The following is a 24,423-nucleotide window of genomic DNA, read 5'->3' as shown; positions in this document are numbered from 1 at the left end:
AAAACCATCATGCCAGTCTTTGCAATACAGCTAGGTTTAAATTCTGCTATAGTGGACTAGAGAAGCTTACATGATAATCAATCCTGAAAACAATTAATAGTTAAAAATACATCAGATAACAAAAGATGTATTAAAAGGAATGTAGTCCGAGAAGCTAATGTTCAATGCAATATTTTTTGTCGGGTGTCCTCGGTGTTTGGAGAGGGATGAAGCTATAGCAGGAATATAGCATAGGTAGAATGGGGGATTCATTCATTGTGCTGCTCTGATTGTATGGCTGCATTTAATTCAGGGGCTGAGCTCATTGGACTGGGTTTGTTTTTTCTATGTAATGTTTTAATTGATGTACGAGCACCTGTGGCTATTGGATTAGCCCTTTGGGTCTTGGTGGCAATTGAAATAAATGAATTAAAGAAAAGATACAGAACCTTCATTTTCCTTGTAGTACAATTTGGCATAGAAAACATTAGTATTCTTGAAGACGTGCTGTGCACTGATTATGTAAGCTGACCATCATGATAATGCTGATATTTTAATATGCTAATAATTTTAATGAACTGTACTACTTTCAGCCCTCAGCAGGGAAATATTTTGTGCTGTAATGAGTTTTTAACTTCAAGGAAGAGTTGTCTCTTACCAAAATAAATAAATAAATAAATAAATAAATAAAATCCCCCAAACCAAAACCAAAACCCTGCACTTTGTACTGGTTTTAACAAATTTGCTTTCCTGAAATTTATGGATTAGTAGTCATGCAAAATTTTCAAACTCTGGCATATTTGTAAATACTGAATTTAATTGATTTGCTCTTTTCCTATATTGTATCTATAGCTCTGCTTCCAAGTATTTATTCCTTTCAAACATAATTCTCTGATTAATGACTAGATCCTCTAGTAGTTTAATCAATGCGCAGCAATCTAAACAAAATTAACCCTACAATATATTGCTTAGCTTTAAGGGATGCTTACTCCTGTGAATCAAGCAAGTTTTCAAAGAAGAAACATGTGAAAGTTATTTTTTTCCTACTAGGACAGGCATTTCATTTGGAGAATTATTAATCTGCTGTTAACTTTGTTTCCTGGATAAAAATAGATTTTGCAAAATAAAACATGGAGGATTGATATAAAAATTGCCTGATTTATGAATGTTAGAGCCAGGCTGCTACTACATGTGGTTGAACTGAGCAAACATTACTGGCTTATTCTGTGCTTCTTGATATGTGATAGTAGTACATAAAAAAACCAACCAAACAAACAAAAAGCCAAAACCCACATTTACACTCTCATGGAAATTCGTTTAACATTTTCATAACTTACTTTGAAATACTATGGCAGCACAGCCCATTTGTTTATTTTCATTTCATATTTAAAATAATAGACAGAATACAAATTGTGTTAGGTAAGGGAGAGAGATACTAAAATATTAAATCTCTTATTTTAAGGTTGTGTCTATTTCTTTTAGATAATTGAAGTTATTTTGTTTTGAGTATCTATAAATATGGAGTAAGTACTACACATCGCAGACAAAATACTTAAAGTGAAGATTCTTGCAGTAAGCAACATTCTCATTAGAAAAAATACATGGCAGTAATTTTATTTTAATGCTTAGATTTTATTAACTCTCGGTGTATTAATTTAAAATACTGTTGATAATCACATTCTGTAACAACTTTGAGCCATAAGACAGTTTTGAAGCATAACACTTGACTTCACTGGTATATATAGACAGTTTTATTGTTGTTTTTGTTTTTAAGTCTTAAAGTATTTTCAAAACACATTGGAAATGTATTTTCAAAGGGTCAAATTCACAGCCCAGGTTTTGCCTCATTTTGAGGAGAGGAAAGTTGGTAGATGAATGGTAGATGAATGGAGTAAATTAGTGTTACCCTTGCTAGCCAGAAAGTGCCTGTAGCGAAGGTTTCATGTCCTTTCAAAAAAAAAGCAGTGCAAAAGGCAAGCATGAAAACACCAGTCTTATAGTCTCCTTAGTCTAAATTTACCCTGTCCTCACTTCTCTAATTAAGGCCCATATTAGTACTTTATTTTTCAGATGTTTAAAACTAAATCTTCCACCCATAATTTCTTACATTATGCCTGCATTGCAATTAGACACCTGTGGCTGGCCTGTGCCAGGTGACTCGGGCCCATGGGACTCACACTGCGGGGCTATTGGCTGTAGATGTTCCGGCTGGCCTGCAGCCCAAGCACTCTCCCACCTTGTCGGATCCTAGAGCCCAGGCACCAACCTGAGCCCAGAAATCTACACTGCAGTTAAACAGCCCTGCAGTCCGATTCCAGTGAAGACATACCCACAGTACTCATAAGGCCCTTGGGCTCAGCATTGCTGAAGATGAACCAACATGGGCCAAATCAAAATTATAGCAGTGAGGGGGTGTGCAACAGTTACGTATTACTGATTTATTTAATAGTCTGAAGTTGGAATTTAATAAGACATATTATCCATTAGAGAGGTTTCAAAAAGCATGTGTTGGCATGTTTTAGTTTGTTGTTCAGTGGCTTAATTAGTTGCAACTAATAATGGAAACTGCAATATAAAATATAAATTAGCAAAATGAAGTTTTTGTTTTTAAGGCTTTTCTGGCATCTCAGAGCACCTACTCTAAATTGCCAGCTGTCAGATAGCTTTTTCTATTTTTGCTTAGCGTGGGTTGTGTTATTACCTGGTAATTTAAATCTGCTTAGCACTTAGTTTAATTACATTAATCAATTGATCCTGGGAATTGCCCTTGCAACATAACTAAGTATGATCATCCCCATTTTACAGATGGGATAACTAAGGCAAAGATAATTTAAATGATTTTGCCTGAGGTCACATATTAAGGCAGTAGAACAGCTAAAATTTAAGAGCCACCCACTAGGACATGTTATATCTGGTGCATGGATAAGAAGGGCTGTTTCATTTGTCCTCTGCAGTACTAATGGCATTGGGTGTACAAACAGTTCTTATCCACGTGGAAATGGAAGGCTGCTTACAGTTGTTTCTTTTCACTTTTGTATTTGACATTTGGTAAGAAGATCGCTGGTGGCCCCGTGGTCTCAAACTTCTGTATACTCTTTTCAAGTTGTTACTTGGACTAGTTATGCTACATTTTCTCTTTGCTTCTTTAATTTCAGATTTCTGTCATTGGGTCTGTGATAAATGAGAGGGGGGATCCCTCCCTTTTGTGGACACCCAGCCAGCCAGTTGGCTATGGAATCCCTCTTGGTGGTTGTTCTCTACTTGCTTTACCTGTAAAGGGTTAACAAGCCCAAAGGTAAAAGGAAAGGAGTGGGCACCTGACCAAAAGAGCCAATGGGAGGGCTAGAACTTTTTAAAATTGGGAAAAAACTTCCCTTTGTCTATGTCATATTGTTCTCCGGACAGGGAGCAGTTATGCTGTGAGAAGCTTTAAGCCAGGTATGAAAAACCATTGGATCATACCTAAAGATTGCTTATCTAAAACCCCAGAAATGTAAGTAAATTAGGGAATATCTAGGAAGACGCGATTAGGGTTATTTTATTTTTTATTTTTATTGGCTTGTGGATTCCTCTGTGCTAACCCCAGATGCTTTTGTTTTGCTTGTAACCTTTAAGCTGAACCTCAAGAGAGCTATCTTGATGCTTAATATTTGTAATTGTTTCTTTTAAGATCTAGCAAAAAGCCTAAGTTCCAAATATATTTCCTTTCTTTTTGGGTTTAATAAAATTTACCTTTTTTAAAAACAGGATTGGATTTTTGTGTCCCTAAGAGGTTTGTGCATATGTTATTTAATTAGCTGGTGGCAACAGCTAATTTCCTTTGTTTTTTTCTCAGCTCTTCCTGGGAAAGGGGGATGAAAGGGCTTGAGGGTACCCCACAGGAAGGAATTCTCAAGTGTTCTTTCCTGGGTTCTCAAAGGGGGGGGGATTGCATTCGAGTGATGGCAGCATCTACCCTTCTAAGATCAGAGAGAAACTGTGACCTTGGGAGTTTAATACCAGCCTGAAGTGGCCAGTATTAATTTTTTAAATCCTTGCGGGCCCCCATCTTCTGCACTCAAAGTGCCCGAGTGGGGAATCAGCCTTGACAGAGTCTCTGTGAACTTGTATGTTTCACTGAATCTGCAAGATCCCAGGAGTTGAAAATGCTTGACACCTTGCAGAATTAGGCCATCGGGGGAGGGGGTTTGAGCAAGGTCAGAGACTGAGTTGCTATTTCAGTAGGAGTCGAGGCTCTCTGAGTACCTCTCAAGAGTGGCTCTGTATTATCTATTTTCTCTTAAAACCAAAGGTTAATTATGATGGCCTCTCAACATATATCACCTTTAGAAGGGTTGATTGTGATGGTACAAATAAAGGCAATCTTACTGTGTGGTGGAGATACCTAAGACATGTTACTGCCTGCAGGTAATGCAGTCCTAAGGTATCTCTTGTAGAAAACAATTTTGCTGGCTGAAGTTGGTAAGGTGCTTTTTTTCATTCAGTATGTTAATTTCTCAGTTGAATACAATGGGACTTTAGCAAAAAGGTGACTGAACAAGATAAGTTTGATCTTGGCTGTTTCATATCAGAGAACGCTTTCTGTTAAGATTTGATAAGCAAATTATAAAACTTTCAATCTATTTTGGATTAATGTAAGGCATTTATTTGTTCAGGTAGTTTGTTGGCTTCCTTATTAGCATTTGATGTCACTGAAGTCATAATTTAATTAAAAATAAGGTGATTAAGGAAGGCTTAGCTATGTAAGAACTATGGGGGGAAATAGCATGTTTCAAATATTCATATTTTCCTAATCGTTTGTTTAATTTCGGATTATAAAGTGCACCCAATGCAACAGTCACTGAGCATACCTACAAAATTAGAAAATGCTTCATAGCATGTTAACAAATATGCGGGAGAGAGAACCCTGTCCATAACATAAATACTCACCCCCTCACCTCATTTATTTAGGGAGAGGACTGGGGAAAGAGAGCTGGTATCTGAAATAGACTTGTATATGGCTTTGGTTTTGGTTATTAGACTGTTGGGTCCAGTGTCTTAACCATGTGCCCATCATCCTGCTTTGACTAAGTGTGGGTGAACCCCTTTAATATTTGGGGTAAACAGCAACCTCTCCCTTTTTTCAAGTTATTTCCCTGTAATTATTCACATCACTTTGATTTTGCCTGATATGAGCTATAGCTACCCCAGACTTTTCCAGTATCTTGACCAGGACCTGGGAAAGCAAAGAGTCTGCACCATTGGGTCCAGCCAAAGTCAGAGATGTGATAGTTACCTGCATATTGTGATTTTAACTTTATCCCCCAGTGACTTTACATCCTTTTTAAGCAAAAGTGACCGAATAGAACCCCCCTCCCAAGGTACCACTCATCAGAGAGCCCTAGGGAAAAGGAGCCAAGAGCTCAACATCATCCACGGACATCTCTCAGAAAGGGAAGAACAAAGCCACTCAGGCAGCTTACCCCAGGCAGGATGTGCAGGCAAGGTGTGGTCTGTGGTATCAAGATTATACTCAGACAAGAATAAAGGACATTTACCGGAAACATTGAGAGGCCAATAGAAGATCTACACTTGGGAGGAACTGAGCTGAGGGTCTTAATGGAAGTGGGTCCTTACCTATAGCCTAGCCTGTGTGTGTGTAATACACACAGTATATCTTAAATATATTTTTGATACACTCTAGGACATGCAATTCTTACTAAAATATTATGTTTACCTTACCTTGTATAGCCTCCTAAGAACAATTGAGTAATAAGCTTGTAATACTGGTTTAGTGATTGCAACACATGAATACAGAGACATATAATCAGTCACATTTCTGCACACTATGTTCAGTGTGAAATTCACCATAGCAATTTATCACAATGCAGCTGATTGCTTAACTAAGCACAAGGAAGTCTCTTATCCCTTCTTCATTAGCTTATTAGACCTGCTTACAAGTATATCATATAAGCCTTACTATAATTTGAAATGTAAAATGACAGTTCTCATCAGTACCATTGCTGTTATGTAATGTTGTTTTAATCTTTCTTCTCTTTCATCAAAATAATTGCCTTCCTCTCCTAATTATTTGAACATTGGAATGTAGGTAGCAGGCAGTAGTGTAGTTTTGAATAACAATGAGGAAAAATATGAATAAAACCTCAGTTTCATATGGAGGATTTCAAAGACAAATGTTAATAAATAATCAGCACATTAAGGTTATAGATTGCTGAAAGTTTTGTTAATTATACTCAAAATATGAGAAGAAATTTGTATAGTGGCATTGTATTTTATGCTGAAGAAAGACTAAAAAATGAACAAGATGAATAAGTTTTCTTGTTTAGAACCAGAAAGCATGGAGTTCGGTGGGAAATGTATGTGTCAGCTTTCTTTTTTTACAGGTATATTGTAGGTAATGTGGCAAACTCATCCCACATGTAACTGTAACATAGGTTTTGTCTACGCTGTGGAGCCTATGCTGGCATAGCTATGTTGGCATAGACCTCCTAATTTATACGCAGCCTAGCATGACAGAAGAAGTTTTTCGGTCAGTGTAAGAACACGACCTCTCCAAACAACATGAGCTACATCGACAGAAGCCTACTTCAGTCAACATAGCTGCATCTACACTGGCTGGCTGTTTTTTTCACACCCCTGATACAGCTATGTCGACATGACTTAAGTGTAGACAAACAGAAACCAGGATAAATTGAAATAAGGAGCTGACATGCTTATAACTGAGTTGGTAATCTGGGTCACTGACTTTACAAAGTATCATCTTCCCAAAGTTTTGTTTCCCTAGAGACCTTTAGATAATTTAGGTTGTATACTGTGTACCATGTGACTAATAATTCTTATGCCTATTGTTGCCTCTTGGTGCACAGAGGGATCACATATGTTGCTCCACGTGCATGCCCGTGAGAGAACTTACTCCATGCCTTAGAGTTACCACCTCAGAGGTCAGAATTGTATGACCCACATGACTAACCAGGCAGCCAGAGAACCTTTTTGAGTTGGGAGGTAAGGTATGTGAACAAGTCCCTTGAACTCTACATTCCATACAATTGAGGTATAAATACCTTGTTCCCTCAGTTTCTTTCTGTCCGAGTGGTTATGGGCCCAACCTGCCTTTTTCTCCAATAAGTTACTTTTACATGAAGAGTTATGAATAGCTCAAAAGTAGCTTTCAATAGTTAAAGACAGTATAGACACAAATCTTAGTTTGCTTTCTTTTGCAGTGTTTGGCTGATTTGTTGACATTTTACTGTTTTGGGGATCTACTTGGGCTTTATACAAGATGAGAGATCTGTCTAGGAAAACATGATTGAAGCTCATTGGTGGGCTGCTCATTGAGTGGACATGACAAGTATTTTTTGTGACTTAGCAAATGGGAGAGTGTGCTTTGGGCCCATTGCTCTATGATGGGTGTGTTAGATATGTGTGTGAAGCTTCGAGTAAGGCCACTATGGTCTGTAAAGAAATGGAGATAAGAAAAACATCCCAAAATTTTGGGGAGAAAGGAAAAATATCATCCCATATTGACAAATTATTTGAATCTTTCCTTACAACTTCCAACACCCAGTCCTCAGTTGATGAAACCTTTTTCTGTCATCTTAGCTGCTGAAACCCATTGCCAAACTTGCACTTCACAACAAAACCCACACCCCAGGAGCAACCTACCCTTGTCAGTGACAAAAGCCTATATCTTTAAAACTGCCAAATAATTCCAGGACTAAATCTTGCAGCATGACATTTCTGAAACAGTAGAAAATAACTGGAAAGACAAACAAAACCAGAATTTTATTCAATTAAATATATAAATAGTAACACAAACTATACCAGACTGCCTTTCATTTCAATTCCTATTGAAGTTTAAAAAAAAAAAATAACCAAAGAACACCCTCCCCACACATCCCAAATCTCTGGTTTTGAACACACATGCTCTCTCCAATTCCCCCCCCCCCCCCCCCCCCAGCAATTTCACACAAAAACTGCAACCCCTTGTCAAATTCTATACAGATATACCACAGAAATCACAATATTTGGTGCATTATTTAAATTCCACCTATCACTTTAGAATTAGGAGCCTAGTTATTGGATATATATTGTAGTAACACTGTCCGAGTTTAAGATAGGCATGTTTAATGCTAATCTTGCTACACTAAGGGAGTTAATTTTGCATTCCACCCTGGCAGTTCTAGCTGCCTTTTTGCAATCATTGACTTGCTCCTCCAATCCTCCCCTCCTCCTGGCTCCACTCCTCTCTCTGCATAGAATCTCACCAATTTCTTCCAAGAGAAAATTGACAAAACACAACGTGACCTTCCCCCCACTTCCTAGCCAAAGGTCAGATCCAATACTATATCCTCATCTTCCTTGACCTGTCAGCTGCATTCAACACCATAGATTGTTCCCTTGCTTGAAATCTTGTTTTCCCTTTGCTTCTGTGACTGACCTCTCCTGGTTCACCTCTTATCTCTCTAATTGCTCCTTCAGCAAATTCAACTACCATCTCTGTGCTGAGGACTGACAGATCTACTTTGTTCCAGACCTGTCTTTCTGATCGAACTAAAAACTTGGTCTGCCTCCTTGCCATCTCCTCATGGATTTCTAGCCATCAGCTCAAGCTTAACAGAGCTAAAACAGAGCTCTCCCGCCCCCGCCCCCGCCCCACCTCCCTCCACCTCCTTTCTCAGTCACCGTAGACAACACCATCATCCTGCCTGTCACTCAGGCCCATAATCTGGGTGTCATCTTTGATTTGGACCTCTCTGTAGGTCCTCACATCCAAGCTATGTCTAAGTCTTGCCAACTCTTTCTGCATAACGTCTCTAAGACAATGCCTTTCCTATCCATCCACACAGCTAAAACTGTCATGCAGGCTCTCATCTCTATTATTGCAATATCTTTTTGTCTGGCCTAGACAAATGCAATCTTCCCTCAGTCATATCCACTAAGGATAGTGCTGAAAAGATAATTCTCTTAGACTGTCATTTTGACCATGTCCCCCCTTTCTTTGAATCCCTTTGCTGGTTTCCCCTTCTCTATTGCATCAAACGTAAGCTGCTTGCCTTCTCTTTCAAGGGACTTCATGACCTGTCTTCTCTCATCCACTATTGAGATGACTACTCCCATCCTTGATCAGCCAATGATGGCAGCCTCCATAGTCCACTTGTTAATTTTTCAAACAAGCGCCTTTTTGATTTCTCCCAAGCTGCACCTGATGCTTGGGAGTAGCTCCTCATAAACATCGGTAAAAGCACCTAGTTATTTTCCTTCGGATTCCTTCTTAAAACTCTTCTTTGCTGTGATGCCTACAAAAACAACTTGACAATGGTTAGGCAGCTGCTGTGCTGATTGCACTGTCTATCGTGATGACCAATATTGTCTCATTGTTTCTCTGTACTCCGCCACATATCTGTCTGTAGTCATCTGTTCTCTCTTTTCTTAGACTTAGATTACAAGCTCTTTGGGTCAGGAGGTATATTTTTTGTTCTGTGTTCATACAATACCTAACACAATGGGGTCCTGGCCCATGACTATGACTCCTAAGTGCTATGGTAATACACATAAATAAATAATGTGTCTTCAGTTCCCAGGCACCAAGAGATAGGTTCCCACTCTGTTGGTGGGATACCTTTTATGACCCTGCGTGTTTTATTCATGCACATGTATAGCTTCCAGAACACACTGCAAAGTTACTTGGCTATAGCAATTTTAGCTAAATGAAATGGCAATCTCACTAAGAAAACTGTTCCTTGAATTGAAATGTGAGTTCACTTGTGTTCTGTGCTTGTCTACTTTTTACGTGAATTGCAGCTATAACTAACTTGAGTCTGGAGGAGGATTGATTCTTCACCTTTTCTGAGATCTAACTTCATTACAGAAATACCCAAAGGAAATACCAATCAGCAGAGACTGCTTCAAATAATTTCAAAGCATACTAGTGAAAACATGGCAATATCACATCAATGGACGTTTCTAGTTTAATTTTCTTAAAAGTACCAAACCTTTCGAAATAATGCCAGTCTTGAGAACTTTCTTTCTATGCCTTAAAAGAACACAAAATAACTTTCCACTCTTTTATTAATGATTTACAATAGTAGAACTATAGGTGCAAGGGAAATATTGTATTGTACCCTGATGAGATCTATGCATACTATACCAAGTAGCAGGTGGTACCTGTAAATGATACATGCAGTGTTCTGGCAAGTGCTGCAGTTGTTGAGGTCTTGGCCAGTGCGATAGAAGTTGCGCCTGAAATAGACAATAGCTGCTGTAATTTATATAAAAAAGTTGTGAACTGAAAAGTTAGAACGCTTATAATAAACCTAACTCCTCTTTCCAGGCATTTTAAGTATCCTAATCACAAATTTAACACTGAAATTTGTTGCTAAGAATCTGGTTTAAAACCAACCAAAGCACAGAAATTTATCATCCTGAACCTCTGCCCTTAAGCTCATTTAAACTGTGGTGCCAATATTGTGTTCAGGGGATTCTCTGGAAAGCAGGTGATTTTGTACAGCTATCTCTTATAAGAATATCTTTACAAGAACACTTAAATTATAAGAACACTTTTTGATTGGAACACATTTGAACCATTTGCCGTGCTTTTTGTACATCAAAATATAATCCTTTTTTTCTTTGCTTTCTACTTTTCCATTCTTTTCTTTTGTCCCTTTCTTTAAACAGAAAAGCAAGGCAGCTAAACATTCTCATTGAATAGTGCCACAAAGGCAGACTGACATAAATGGCTGTGTCAAAAAACAAGTTATTTTGTGGTTTATCCTATTTCAGCCTGTACCTGCTAGACAATTCTTTGTGTATTTGAAAATTAATTTAAGAAAACAAACACTTCTCTTTGTAGCTACTATGAAAGTTGACAAAACGAACAAGCTGACCAGGCAGGTTGCAGAATTGCTGTCACTGGAGATATTCAAGGCTAGGCTTGACAGTCATCTGTCAAGAATGAGTTGGGGACAACTGCAGTAATTTAGTCATGCTGTAGAGGTACGTACTGGGTGGTTCCTTCCATCCCAGGTGTCCAATCCATTGAAGTCAATGGCAGCTTTATCTGCATAAAAAGTGTATGATTATGCCCAAATGATTCTCTGATTGCTTTTCTGAGAACTAATCTCAGTCTGTTCTTTTCAATAGCGGTAGTGGTTCTACTCACAAAAGCAATGGGGATAATTATTACACAGTTTTACTACTATAGTCAACACAGTCACCCAATGATTCTAGAAAGATAGATTGAAGCCTGTCACTGAGGCTGAAACAGAGCCAGCTGAGGAGCTTTGCAGTAATTCAGTTTCCAACAATGTGGTAACAATAAAAATGAAGAACAAATGTTGCAGAATGGTCTGCATTTCACTTTACAATGCTGCACCCTTCTGGAATACTCAGATACATAATCTTCAACAAGGCTTTTGTCAAATGAGGGCAGACTCTATTTTTGTTGTGTCTGTTGAGGAAGATATCTTCCTCCTTAGAGGTTCCAGAAAATTAGCAGAACTACTCCATGAAGATTTCACCACTACATACCCTGAGCTATCTCCATGGCCCTAGAAGGTTCTCTTTGGCAGTAGGGCATCCAGCTACAACGTGCACCTCTCTTGTTCACTCCCTGCATCTTTCTGTAAAGACTCAGGCCCCAAATCATGAGCCCAGGCCCTGCCCATCATCTTTTGCACTAGAGCTATGCTGTTCCTGCTGCCTGGGGACCTTCTGCAAATGTGAAAGGAAGTGCCAGTGATAAGGATTAAAAACTGCTAATGTATATGGCCTGAGTTTAAAAATGTGCAATTATCTTATTTGCATTTTGTTATTGGTAATTATGAAAGCAAATTATGTGTGCAGTTAAAAAAGTTTTGCAAGTGCTATTGCATGTAGCTGTTTTTAATCTTATTTTAAATGCACAAAGGATTGACTAATTATATGCAACATATTCTTAAAAGCTAGAAACCGTCTCTAACTATTGTGTTAGTTTCAAAAAGAGTTCTGAAATGTATTCTCAGCAAATATGCTCCAAGTCTGAGCCAGCGGTTTAAACTTGGTGACATTCTGAACCCTGTAAAATGGTATATAAATGTTTTGCACATGTTAGTTTGACATTTTTAATAGTAAGGTGCCTGATCCTGCCACTGTTACTCATGTGTTGCAGTTGCAGACTTGTCCCATTGAAGTCTGAAATCTAATGCACAATTTGCATTCCTAAATCACATGAGTAATGGTTGCAAGACAGAGCCGGTGATTGGACTGATAACATATAAAGCATTAATGTGGATCATGGACTTTTACTTTCTGTATTGGTAATAACAGAAGGGAAAGCAATAATTCTAAAACTTCTTCTGCCATTTCTTCAAACATGTTCTAGTTAATGATTTTAATATGGTGTGTATATAGTACGTACATGGGTCCGAATTTGCAGCCAGAGAGAATGAAGGTCCCAGCTAACCTGCAGAATGTTTACAGCACAGGTGGTGGAAGTGCAAACTTCTTCACACTGCCTTGACAATGTGCCTTATTTCTGTTCTTAAGACACCACCCTAAGAAGTGAGAGGGGCGCTCAGTTTCCATGTTTTTTCATATGTCCTGTCAATTAGTGCCGTCTGTAACCATGCTCTTTTCTTTATTTTGTTTTTGTTTTTGTTTTTTGTCACATAGCAGCTTGCCCCCTTTTAACTGGATTGAAACCACCAACTCATAGGCCATGTGATGTCTACTTTCTGACACCTTGGATCTGAACCAAAATTATGGTTCAGATGGGTGGACAACATAGATAAGCCCTAACTGAGCCGATGCTTTGTAAGCTCAGTGCTAATTAATGCCAAAATGTAAAGACATTTGCTTGCTCTTTAGTGGCTCAAGTCTATAAAACAGTAGAGAGAATATGATTTTGCAAACATTTTTTTAAATATTTCAAAGGAAGATTTTCAGTAACAAAGATTAAAAGAAAGTAAACAGCCATGTCTGTCTTTTTGATAAATTACTTAACAAAATAGTTTTTTTAATATTAAAGTACACCATACCCTTCACTGAGGGCTCTGGCTTTTTCCAGGTCTTGAATTACATTCAAAAGGACTTTAATCTTCTCCTGGTTTGAGTGCAAAGATTCCTCTATGGACTGGAGCCTGCCTTGTAGGGCACATAGTTCGCCATGAGCCAAGTGAATTTGATTAATGTCTCTAATCTCTTTGTTGGTTTCTGGTTTAATTTCATTCCCTGGAAGATGGGACTTTATGTGAAAGTCTTCTAAATAATTGCTATACTCTGGAACATATGACCGTGTAGAAGTTTTATCCATTTCAGTGTGACACGAGGGAATAGATTTTGACTCATTACTGCTGGTCAATGACGTTATTCCATGATTATCATTAGTCAGCACCATACAGTCAGAATCTGTTTCAAGCTCTGTTAGCTGTTGATGATCTCTAAGAAAGCAGTGTGATGAACTCTGATTCGACAGAGGTGATAGTGGAGTGTTTTCATTAGTGCTAGTGTCTTTAGTGGATACAGGTGACTCCAAAACACTTTTTGCTTCACAAGAGTCATAATGTCGATTAATTTCATTGCAGTTCCTGGTATTGTTTAAGCAGGAGGGAGATTTTCCTGATTTGGATGGCAGTGTATAGTTTTCATTGGATTGCCTCATAGTAGTAGGAGAACGTACTGAATCATTTAAATCCATGGCCATGTCTGAAGCATAAACGGAAGCACTGTTGTCCTGTGGAGAAGTCAGATGTATGTATTCAGGCACCTGTGTATAAACAGTTGCCTTTTCCAGTATTGCGGAAGTATCTGAGTCTGAGTGGATAGGCCCATTGCTTTGTGCTTTACACTCTCTTTGAAATAACGGATTGGATGTCTTGGCTCTTCTAGATCCATCTTCCAAATGTTTAGTTATTCTTAAATAAGAGAGGTCCAAAGACATGTCTTGTTCAGAAAGATTGCCGTTGACTTGGACAGAGCATTCAGGCTTGGTTGGCATTTCCATTAAAGACTTACTTGTTGTCAGTTTTTTCTTTTTAAAAACTGGAAAGTGCTTCCTAAGGCTCGGAGAAGTTTGAATAGCAATATTCCGATGCCCCTTCTGAGCCCTTGGGAAAGAGAGAGAATAGTTTGGCAGGTTATGGTGCCTAGATATTTGTGCCTTTCCAATCATGAGCGTTGTGTCTTTGGCAGGTTTAGTGTCCATTTCAGTGACACCAATCGGCTTCTTGTTTGTACCATCATCTTTGAATCGGACTTGCTGAGATTTGCTCCTGCGGTGGTGTGGCTGCCTCATAAAATCAACTGAATCCAGGCTATTCCGTTTGAGTAATACAGGGCGCATTTTCTTGTTTTGCTGGGCCATTGAATCGCAGTTTGAGGCCTGCAAGTAATAAGTTTCTCTGCGACCCATTTCATTAGGCCATTCTAACAGCATCTGGTGGTTATGCCCCAGATGCAAATGAAGACTTTAACTATTGATTAGGAAACTAATTATTTTCATTCTGTTGGTTTTTATTTATATTTCTAGGTAATCTATTCTGTTTGAGATAGTCTTTCAATTTTTCCTCACATTTACCAATATTATTTTGTTACAGAGAAAATTACTAATTAGACCAATCACCAAGATAAACTAAATAATTTAAATATCCAATCAAAGGAGAGCATTAATGGACAGAGAATTTGGAATTCTTAACATTTACATTTTGAAACTAATCTTGATTTCTCTTACAACAAAAATATAAATTACAGTAGTCAAGGTATGTTAACTGTTAACTATTGCAAAGATAAATTAGTCAACCACTTTTTCTAATGCCTACTTAGGTAACAGTTAACCCTCTGCAAGTTTTGAACTGTGGACCACTTAAATATTTCTTATTTGCATAGAATGTAAATAACATGCATAATAACTGTCTTGGGCAATTGCTTTCTTGATGCATATCTTTGCTGTAGGAATATACCCATTAATATCAAACAGAAATTCTTCCTGCAGTGGTGGTGTTTTTTCTTCTTGTCCCATCTTTCTACTTTAGCAGCTGAAACTAATCTCCTCAAATAGCCAAACAAAGCCAGTGGCTTGTGACCAAGCAAATGTATAGCATCAAACAGGATTCAATGATTGATGTATGGTCCTTGCTCTAATTCATGCAAGTACAAGACTGAGCATGTCTGAAGGACTGTATCATTCAGATGAGATCTGTAAACACTTTGGCCCCAGGAGAGTGGTCCAGACCAGATAGTCAGCATTTGCAGAATAGCAGACACGTGTTTTCTGAAAATAAAAAGACAACAGTTGCAATTGAACACTGTTGAATACCATTGAAAAGTCTGTTGAATACTATTATTTCTTCCTGCTGTCTATAAATATTTTTTCATCTGCAGTACTCATGTGAACATTTTAGTGGGATGTCTTAAATGGGAAACTGAAAGATGATATTTCAACTTTGTGAAGCACATAGATATTTATCTACTGTGAAATATCTGAACACAACCAAATGTATTTTCAGAATATTTATTCAATAAAACAGTTTTATTTCCTTTGGCGGTGTGCTCAGGATTGCACATTTATGCTAGGTATGGATCTGAACCTGAAATTGCAGGTGAAATCCAGTTCCAGATCTGAAATTGACTGCTTGAGCTCATTATGTTTGCAATGGCCAGAAGCTGGAAAATGCACACGAGAGCTCTTCAACTTAGAGCAAGTTAGGGTTCAAATCTAATTCTGGAACTCTATTTTGCAACTCAGGTGCATTCTAAAATATAGTTGTGTGCATATGTATATAGCCTGGGATCCACCAGAGAGGGTGATGGTGGATCAACTTAAATGTTGCAAGTGGAGCCTTTTGTAGGCTTGTGAAATTTCTCTCCTGTGAAGTATAAAATGATTTGTATTTATAAATAAAGTATGCCTCATATACACATAAGTCTCTCTTCCAAGAAATGTGCCTACATCTGTCTGTTCTATTAAGCTACATTTTATCACTTTTCTTTCCAGTCTCATAAAATATCTATAAACATTTTGGTTATACAGTAAGCCTTACCTTGCTGAAAAATTGTTAAGACAATAGTGCAATCATAAGCAGAAAACAATGTATCTGTTATAAATAGAGATATCAGTTTACTATGCACAGAAGAGTTATAACCTTGGGAAAAATCCTTTTTCTGCAGCCATGAAATAAATTGCCAGCTATTATCAAAAATGTTTACTTCACACTATTAAACCTTTCTCAGCTACACTTTCACCACTGGGCTATGGTATCTGCCTGGAATTCACAACATTCCAAGCTTGGCAGAAAATTTACTACAGCCACTATATTAGTTGTGACAATAATTTATCATAAAAATAACATTTTCCTTTTCTTTCCCCAACAGTATTCAGAGTCAGATGAAACAAGTAATGAACTTTACAAAACTGAAGGCCAGGCTTGGCTTTTGTCAGTTCTAGACCAGTGATAGTTTTAAAATTTGCTTTCACTCAAGCTGCCAGGGCTGAAATTGTATGTTGATATATACCAGGTTCATGTCAAGAACATCATACTTCACCTTGGCAGCATGTGTACATGCATACTGTACACACTCTTTATTCACCCACATCCTGAGCACATTTCAAACATCAGGAAGGTTGAAGTGAGATCATTTTATTGTACATCCTGCTCTTAAATAACAGTTTCTATCCTCATCTCTGCACATCAGGACACAAATCTCAGGAATCTATTGGCTTTGCACATTGTTCATGATAAAGCCACTGGAAAAAACAGTTCTGGACACGTTAAGGGAGAGCTGTTCTGAACCTTTATTTTGGAATTTAATATCTTAAACCACATTGGGTTAGTACTTTCTGTTCAAATTGTCAAAATACTCATGTTTGTTGTAGAAAAGCTATTTGAAAACAATTAAAATAGAATGCTACTGTTAATGTTTTGGTAAAGGAAATTTAAACTCTGTTAAAATGGATTACATTTTAAAACTTCATCTTTATAAGCACTTACTAGGCTAAACCTGTTTGAATGTGAGCCATGATTCCTGGATTCTGTTAACAAGCCAGTAGAAGATCTAATACATTAATTCCTCAGGAACCCTCAAGGGCTAATTTTTAAAAGGGCTGGAGCTCAGTCTCCCTTTTGTGGACACAGTCTTCACTCTCAAACTGAGGGCAAAGATCAGAATACTTGAGCTATCTGATTTATGCCTGTAATCAAGTGGTTTGACAAGAAAATGTCTGGAATCCAGGTACAAATTCTGCCACTGTGAATTATACTTGACAACAGGAGAGCTCTCCATCTTCACCATTCATATTCCGTGTCTGAGCTTCTCCATCTATAAAATGGGAAAAATAATACTTATACAATATGACAGAAGATAATGTCTGATCTAATATTAAAAGGGAGGTGTGTGGCAACCCTACTCCAATTATCGTGCTGCTGTAGAGATTGTCTCAACCTTAGCTATTTTGACATTATATTTAACAATTATTATGATGTACTTGCATAAATATAATGGCTTCTTGACATCTGTGTGAGTTCTTACTCTCAAAAGTAAGCTTGTATAGAGCACATGTGTGTGAATATACATGCCATGTGGTGGTGATGTCATGTGATAAAATAAATTTATCACGTGCCTTTGGTCACATATTTATCTCCACCCTCTCTCTTCTGAATTTTCCAATCTTTTATGTGGCTTTTGATAGCTACCCATTCCCCCCCCCCACATCCCCCCAAAAAATGACCTGTCAGAGAAATGTTTCCTTCTTGCTCCTAAATGTGAATCCCTACCAAAAAAACCCAATTAAACGAAGAAAAATACATTGGGCCCAAGGCCTGAGATGTGCAGTATACAATCCTGAACCAGTGACCAGTTTAAAATCCAAAACAACCTAAGCTTTAAACTGAGCTTTAAATTTTTATTCTGTTAAAATATGGCATATGCAGACTACATGATGGTGTGCTGTGATACAGTCTGCTAAAGCCAGAAGTAATCGATTACTTCAGGATAAGGAATAAAGGCTTATACAATGTAAACTATAGAACCTAGAGCTAGCCAGCTTTACTCATGTGAAAAATTAAATGAGATATTTAATGATCCTAATTGTTAAAGGGCTTGTTCTTATGTCTCATGTGAGATGAGCCTTTAGCTGTGTCTCCTAAGAACATGATGGAGGTAGTGCTAACGTGGATTGGAGTTCCATCTGCTGACTCATTAGCATGACTTCCTGTGTCACCTAAGTACTGCCCATGCTTAATGTTTAGCTTATGAGAACTTATGAGAGAGTGCAATAGGGTGTGTCACAAGATGCAAGGGACACTATTTGGTCCTTGGTGATCAAAAGGTTAACTTGAGTGCTAATTATCTCCCCTAGGAGAGGGGCTATAAGAGTAGTTGCTCAAGAGAAAGGGGGAAGGAATACATTTGGGAAAGTCAATCCCCACCATAGCTCACAAAGATAGGTTTAACCTTTGAGGGCAAATACCTTGCTGGTTCTCCTTTTTATTCCCTGCTAACTCTCTCCACCAATTTAGTATATTTCTCAGCTATTGGGTGCCGTTGGATGACAGATACAGGAAAGTCTGCTGCCTGATGTGCCCCGCTAGTACAGAGATGTACACTCTGATGTTAATTTTTGCTAATGTAATTTTAGTCTTTCATTCTGTATAGATCATTACAAAAATGAAAACATTTTTTTAGGAAGAGTTTTATATAACATTACTGGAATGTGTTACCTCGGGAGGTGGTGGAATCTCCTTCCTTAGAGGTTTTTAAGGTCAGGCTTGACAAAGCCCTGGCTGGGATGATTTAGTTGGGGATTGGTCCTGCTTTGAGCAGGGGGTTAGACTAGATGACCTTCTGAGGTCCCTTCCAACCTTGATATTCTATAATATTCTATGATTCTACTTCACTGCAGGGGGAAAAAAGAAAAACTCTGTTCCATAGGGCCAACATCAGAGAAAAAAAAGATTGCATTAGTTCTAAATTTCTTTGTGTTATGGTAGCAGCTAGAAGCTTGCATCATGGCCCCTTCGTGCACTATACCCACACTCTCACAATGCATACACTCTCTTATGTACAGGCGCACATGTATATACACGTATACACATGCTTGGGTACACACATGCACCAAATCTCTGCTGCAATAAAGGTAAAACTATCATGTCCAGCTTTGAAATCTCCCATCTTCCACCAGTTCATGATTTTATTTATTTCAGTTCTTGTGCATAAATAATCTTTAGTTGCACATACACGCCAAATCTTGCAGTAGCATTACCCACTTCCGGTACCCATCTGCTATGCTTGCAGGCAGTTGGGCTGTTTTAAAGTTATTCTTTTACAAAGAAATTGAAATGGGAGCAGTAAAGGTAGAGCTTTTTAAGTTGTCAGCAGAGCACAGCACTTGTGCTAGAGGAGAAAGCTATGTCAGATGGCAGTTATTCACACTGATTTGTACCTGAATCTATGAGAAGCCACATGATGTGGGTACTGTTTAATCTAGCTCTGAATGATCTACTGCCTTTATAATATTTGGGCTTTGTTACATTGTTTATAATAATCAGAGTTATGAAGTCAATGAGAGTTTTGCTTATGTAAAGATCACAGATTTGGGTCCTAACCTGTAGTAGAAAATTATTTATTTTAAAAATCTTTCTTTCTCATTGTTTTATCTTCTCTGTACTGTCTTTCCTTTTCTCCCACCTCCATAATGGATGGAGTTGCCATCTATTATGTACAGAAATGGTATAGTGATAAAGCTGTGGAAATGTCATACATTCCTTATTCTGGCTTTATATACAGAGAGGCTGAAGACACAAATGAGATCCTGATCTGGATTTCGACCTCCCCAAAATTCAGGAGGTGTTTTAATCTAAATTGAAAAGCTAGTTTAATACTGCCAGAAGTGGTCCATCAAAACATGTTCTGGACAAGCATGGTCCAAACCAAAGTGTATAATATCTCTTCTTCTTCCCAGTAATAAAGCAATATTTTGATGCTTTTGCACTATATTTCACGTGCTGAATGGAACATAAATCATTCTCACTGGCTATTTTATAGAAATGTGCTATTTGTACCAAATTAAACCAGATCACGCATAACAAAATCCATACAGCCACTTTTACATTTTAATCTTTTAATAACAATAATGACTTTGGTGTAAGGCATTTTCTGGGGATTAATGACTGCCAAGGGTTTAATGACCTTCTAACTTGCCTCAGGCCATCAGCTCTCCTCTTCTCCCTCATTTCCTGGCCAGCCATTCATTAATCCTCAGGAAATGCCTTGTGCTTCAATCGTTATTGCTTAATTAGCACAGTGGCTCTGTTCCAGTATCTTCATGCAGTAGTCACTGAAGCAAATGGCCAGTTTGATGGCTAATGGTTATTGTTAATCTCTGTATTAATAACAGCTGTTTATTTCATACTCTCCTTGTCATTGAATATAGAAATCTCATTTCCATATTTTATTTTTAATCAGTGTATTTTACAGTTGTTCGTGTTCATAACCTATATTCTATCTTGTTGGAGTGCTGGAGAATATTTCATCAAGTTAAATGCTCAGTAATTCACAAGAATTCCCTATTTGCTGTGTGCCGAGATTTGTCTTGTGTTTGATTCTGTTTTAAGGGAACCTGTACTGGTTATTGGATGCAGTTATAGGGAATAGGAGTCCTTTTTGTTTCTGTACTTATCAATATTGAACTTTGTGTCCTGTATATTCATGTGAAACTGAGTGTGTAGGTGGTGCAGTTTATTCTTGTTTAATTCACCAATGCACGTAGTTTCTGTGTATCTAAGATCATGTTTTATAATGTATGTTGTCATGACTACAGGGCTTGTTGTACCTCTGATCCTTGTTCTGGTCTCTCTGAGGCCTTTCTGAGGGTGGAATCACAAGATTCACCCACTCTTAGACTGGGTCACAGCTTATATAGCGCCCTGGACTGTGATTTCTCTGCAAGTTAGGCTGAATTTGGCCCTGGAAGTTCTTTACATGGAGAGTCTGTGATGAACAGTATATACAATGATCAGACAGCCTCCTCCAAGCAAAGCATTGTTTTAATACCACAATAGGAGCAGAGCAGAACATGTGAGAGAGGGAAAAAATAAAAAAATGATTTTTAAAACCACAATAGGCCTACATATATGCCTCTTACTTTGAAACTTGCCATGCCCTGGCATAGACCCTAGGCAGGTCCCTTTTTACTCCAGAGCAGAAGTTCCCAAACTATGGTATGTGAGCTTCTTGGAAGTGGTTTGTTCTTTCCCTTTAAGGGCAGTGGGGCCTGAGGCCAGTGAACCTCTGTTCAATGACATGGCCCCTTTAAAGCAGTGGTTCTCAACCTTTCCAGACTCCTGTACCCCTAATGCCCTGCTTGCCACCCCCTAATGCCAGCCTGGCACTTGCAAGCCCCTTAAACCCATCCCGCAATTCCCAGGTTGGGAAGCATTGATCTAGATGCATTGACATAAAAGTAAATGGCTCTAGCATCGTCCCTTAAGTGGTGGTGGATGAGTAACTATCTGAAGCCATTGTTCTCTTCCATGCCTACCTCTAGATAGACAAGGTGGGGGAGGTATTATCTTTTAATGGACTAACTTCTGTTGGTGAGAGAGACAAGCTTTTGAGTTTACATAGAGCTCTTCTTCAGGTCTGGGAAAGAGAGTCAGAGCTAAATGCGAGACCGAACAGATAGTTTAGCACAAGTAGTTAGCACATATTTTAAGAGACAACTCAAGGTGAACTGGTTGTAGGAAGACTGTTGATTTACCCCAGAGAAAACATGGGTGAGGTAATATCTTCTATTGGACCAACTTCTGTTGATGAAAGAGACAAGCTTTTGAGCTTACACAGAGCTCTTTGGTAGTTCTGTGTAAGCTCAAAACTTGTCTCTTTGTTGGTGAAAGTTGCTCCAATACAAGATATTACCTCATCCACCTTGTCTCTCTAATATCCTGGGGCCAACATGGCTACAACAAAGGAAGATATTAATTTACTCCATACACTCACTCAGTAAACACATAATTAATCAATAATTAAAATAAATTGGCAAAGTGTTTCCTTTTCTTTGTATAATGTTTGTTTTTGTGATGTTATAGTAAACATTAATCTAAGTAATATGCACAGGCACTGACTTTCCAATGGGCGGGGGGGGGGGGGGTGCTCGACCCTGGCTCTGCCCCAGGCCCTGACCCCACTCCACCCCTTCCACGAAGACCCTGCCCCCACCCTGCCCTGCCTCTTCCTTCCCCCTCCCCCAAGTGCACCGCATCCTCGCTCTTCCACCTCTCCCCCCCAGAGCCTCCCGCACACCTCAAAACAGCTGATTGCGGAGGGGGGGAGGCACAGGAAGGGGGGGAGGCACTGATCAGTGGGGCCTGCTGGCGGACAGGAGACAGTGGGGGGAGGGGGAGATTCCGATGGGGGGCTGCCAGTGGGTGCTCAGAACCCACTATTTTTTCCCCGTGGGTGCTCCAGCCCCGGACCACCCATGGAGTCGGTGTCTATGCTAATATGTCTTTTGGTTACTATGTGGAAGCACCAAAACTTGGAATCATTAAATATGTACTATAGTAACTATTCTAAGTGCAGCTCTTGATTAAAGTTGTAACTCCGTTGGTTTCAGAGGTATTATACAGATATAACTTTGAGTGATTTTGGCCTCTAGACACTCTTTGATAAACAAATGTAATTCCCAGTTGTGTTAATATCAGTGATGTTCAAAGCAGAGGGGAGAAGATACCTATCGATATATAATTTTAAAAAGAATTTTAGAAAGCAGAACATATTTGTTTAGACAATCATATAGTAATACATACTGTATATATTACGTCCATTTAAATTATTATGAAAAAGGACATGCTTTTAGTCAAAGATCATGCTAGCTATTTAATGCACTTTTTCCCCCCGCATACCTTGCCTTCAATCAAGTTTTCTGTGCATGTGTGTGTTGATTACACTGAGGGCATTTATAGTTATAATTCTGATATTCTCAAGACTGGGTTGAGAATGTATGTTTGGCCATGTATTCATATTTCTGAAAGAGCAATAGATTTCTATATAAACCAAAACCTTGGATTTATGCTCAATAAAATATATTATTTTAAAATAGGTATTTTTGTCCTTACTATGCTACAACTTTAATTGGCCTCTGTTAGATTTTCTCTATTCATTCAGCATCACATTCATTCAGCATCCCCTCTCAGCCAATAATACTGGTAGTGCTAATAGTGGCAGTTATGAAAGATAAATACAAGCAGATGTTTTGTACAGTTTTTGTAATTCCTTCCCTCTCCAACATTTGTTTGCTTAGTATAATTCTGGGCCTTCCTCTTGGTGCAACTGAGAATGCATTTTTATTTACTGTTAGCATGAAATGTATTTTTGAATAAGAAAGAGTTATTGCTACTTTTCTCAGCAGTGTCATGTGAGCCAGGGAGTGTGCCCCAAATATGGCAATAAATATAGAAAAAGGTTAATTGTCTTACATAATCCTGCTCCCCCACTTGCCCCAGCAAGAATAAACAAATTAATTAAATATATTGCTCAGTTTCTAAGTAGAGTATTGTGTGCTAATGCTAATAGGGTCATCATGTCTCAGTGGATAGTTTTGTATTTTTTTTTGATGACACAAACTATAGCTAGTTGGACAATTATGTAAAAGTATGTTAGCTAACATGGCTCTTAAGCTAACTGAACAAGATAAAACAGTACCATAAAGTGCTGTAGATACCTATCAATCCTTAAATATTTATGTAGATATTAGCAATTGCTTAAGATGCTATTCTATGCCAGTCTTTTACCTGTGTTTCACTGAATTTGTAAGGTAGTGAAGTGAAGCCTCTTAAGTGGTATGTTAGTTATTCCTAGTTTAGAATTTATCAAGATACTCATATCCCTGTACGGAATTATCATTTCAGAGAAGCACTGCCCACTGACTACACACTGGCTATTGATTAATCCCCTCTGTAAATGGGGGATAGTGATACTGACTATGTAACTTTGTAAAGCACTTTGAGATCTATGGATGAAAAGTGCTATATAGAAGCTAGGTATTGCTATTAGTAGTAGTATGACACTTCAGCCAGTATTTCTTATAAATAAGTTCTTAGCTAACAGTAGCATTTTACTCATGTAAAATGGCATCACTGGTAATAACTTTTGTAGTTTAATATCATCATCCCCATGAGGACCTCAAAGTTCATTTAAAAGCATCAATGAAATACATGTTTACTATTTATTTTTTAGGAAATATTAATAGGTTTACAAATCCTTGCCGTGTAAATGTCAGAAACAAAACAATAATCATTACAACAGGGAGCTTTTGTTTAGGGAGACATTATACAGTAATACAATCATAGATATTTATGCCCATTTTACATCTGAAGAAATTTATACATGGCTGGCCAGATCTTTAAAGGTATTTAAGTGCCCTAAAGACGCAGATAGGCAGGGCCGGCTCTGGCTTTTTTGCCGCCCCAGGCAAAA

The 24,423-nt window shown here is 38.2% G+C and overlaps 2 protein-coding genes across 2 annotated transcripts in view; one reads left to right on the top strand and one right to left on the bottom strand.

The window, feature by feature from the left end:
* INSYN2B (inhibitory synaptic factor family member 2B) overlaps window positions 1–14,332 on the bottom strand; it is a 29,685-nt gene extending 15,353 nt beyond the window's left edge. Inside the window, exons 1-2 of the mRNA XM_024202795.1 lie at window positions 12,993–14,332; window positions 10,144–10,218 (exon numbers count right to left, since the gene is read on the bottom strand). Of these exons, the coding sequence (XP_024058563.1) occupies window positions 10,144–10,218; window positions 12,993–14,317 (1,400 nt within the window). The 5' untranslated portion in view covers window positions 14,318–14,332. The remainder of the gene's footprint in view (window positions 1–10,143; window positions 10,219–12,992) is intronic.
* Window positions 1–24,423, top strand: part of DOCK2 (dedicator of cytokinesis 2) — a 489,427-nt gene that overhangs the window by 236,898 nt on the left and 228,106 nt on the right. The window lies entirely within an intron of this gene.

Source organism: Terrapene carolina, unplaced genomic scaffold (assembly GCF_002925995.2).
Source record: "Terrapene carolina triunguis isolate 2854851 unplaced genomic scaffold, T_m_triunguis-2.0 Scaffold838, whole genome shotgun sequence".
In the NCBI taxonomy this organism is placed as follows: domain Eukaryota; kingdom Metazoa; phylum Chordata; order Testudines; family Emydidae; genus Terrapene; species Terrapene triunguis.
Note: the sequence above shows the minus strand (reverse complement) of the source record. Positions and strands in the feature narration are given on the sequence as shown.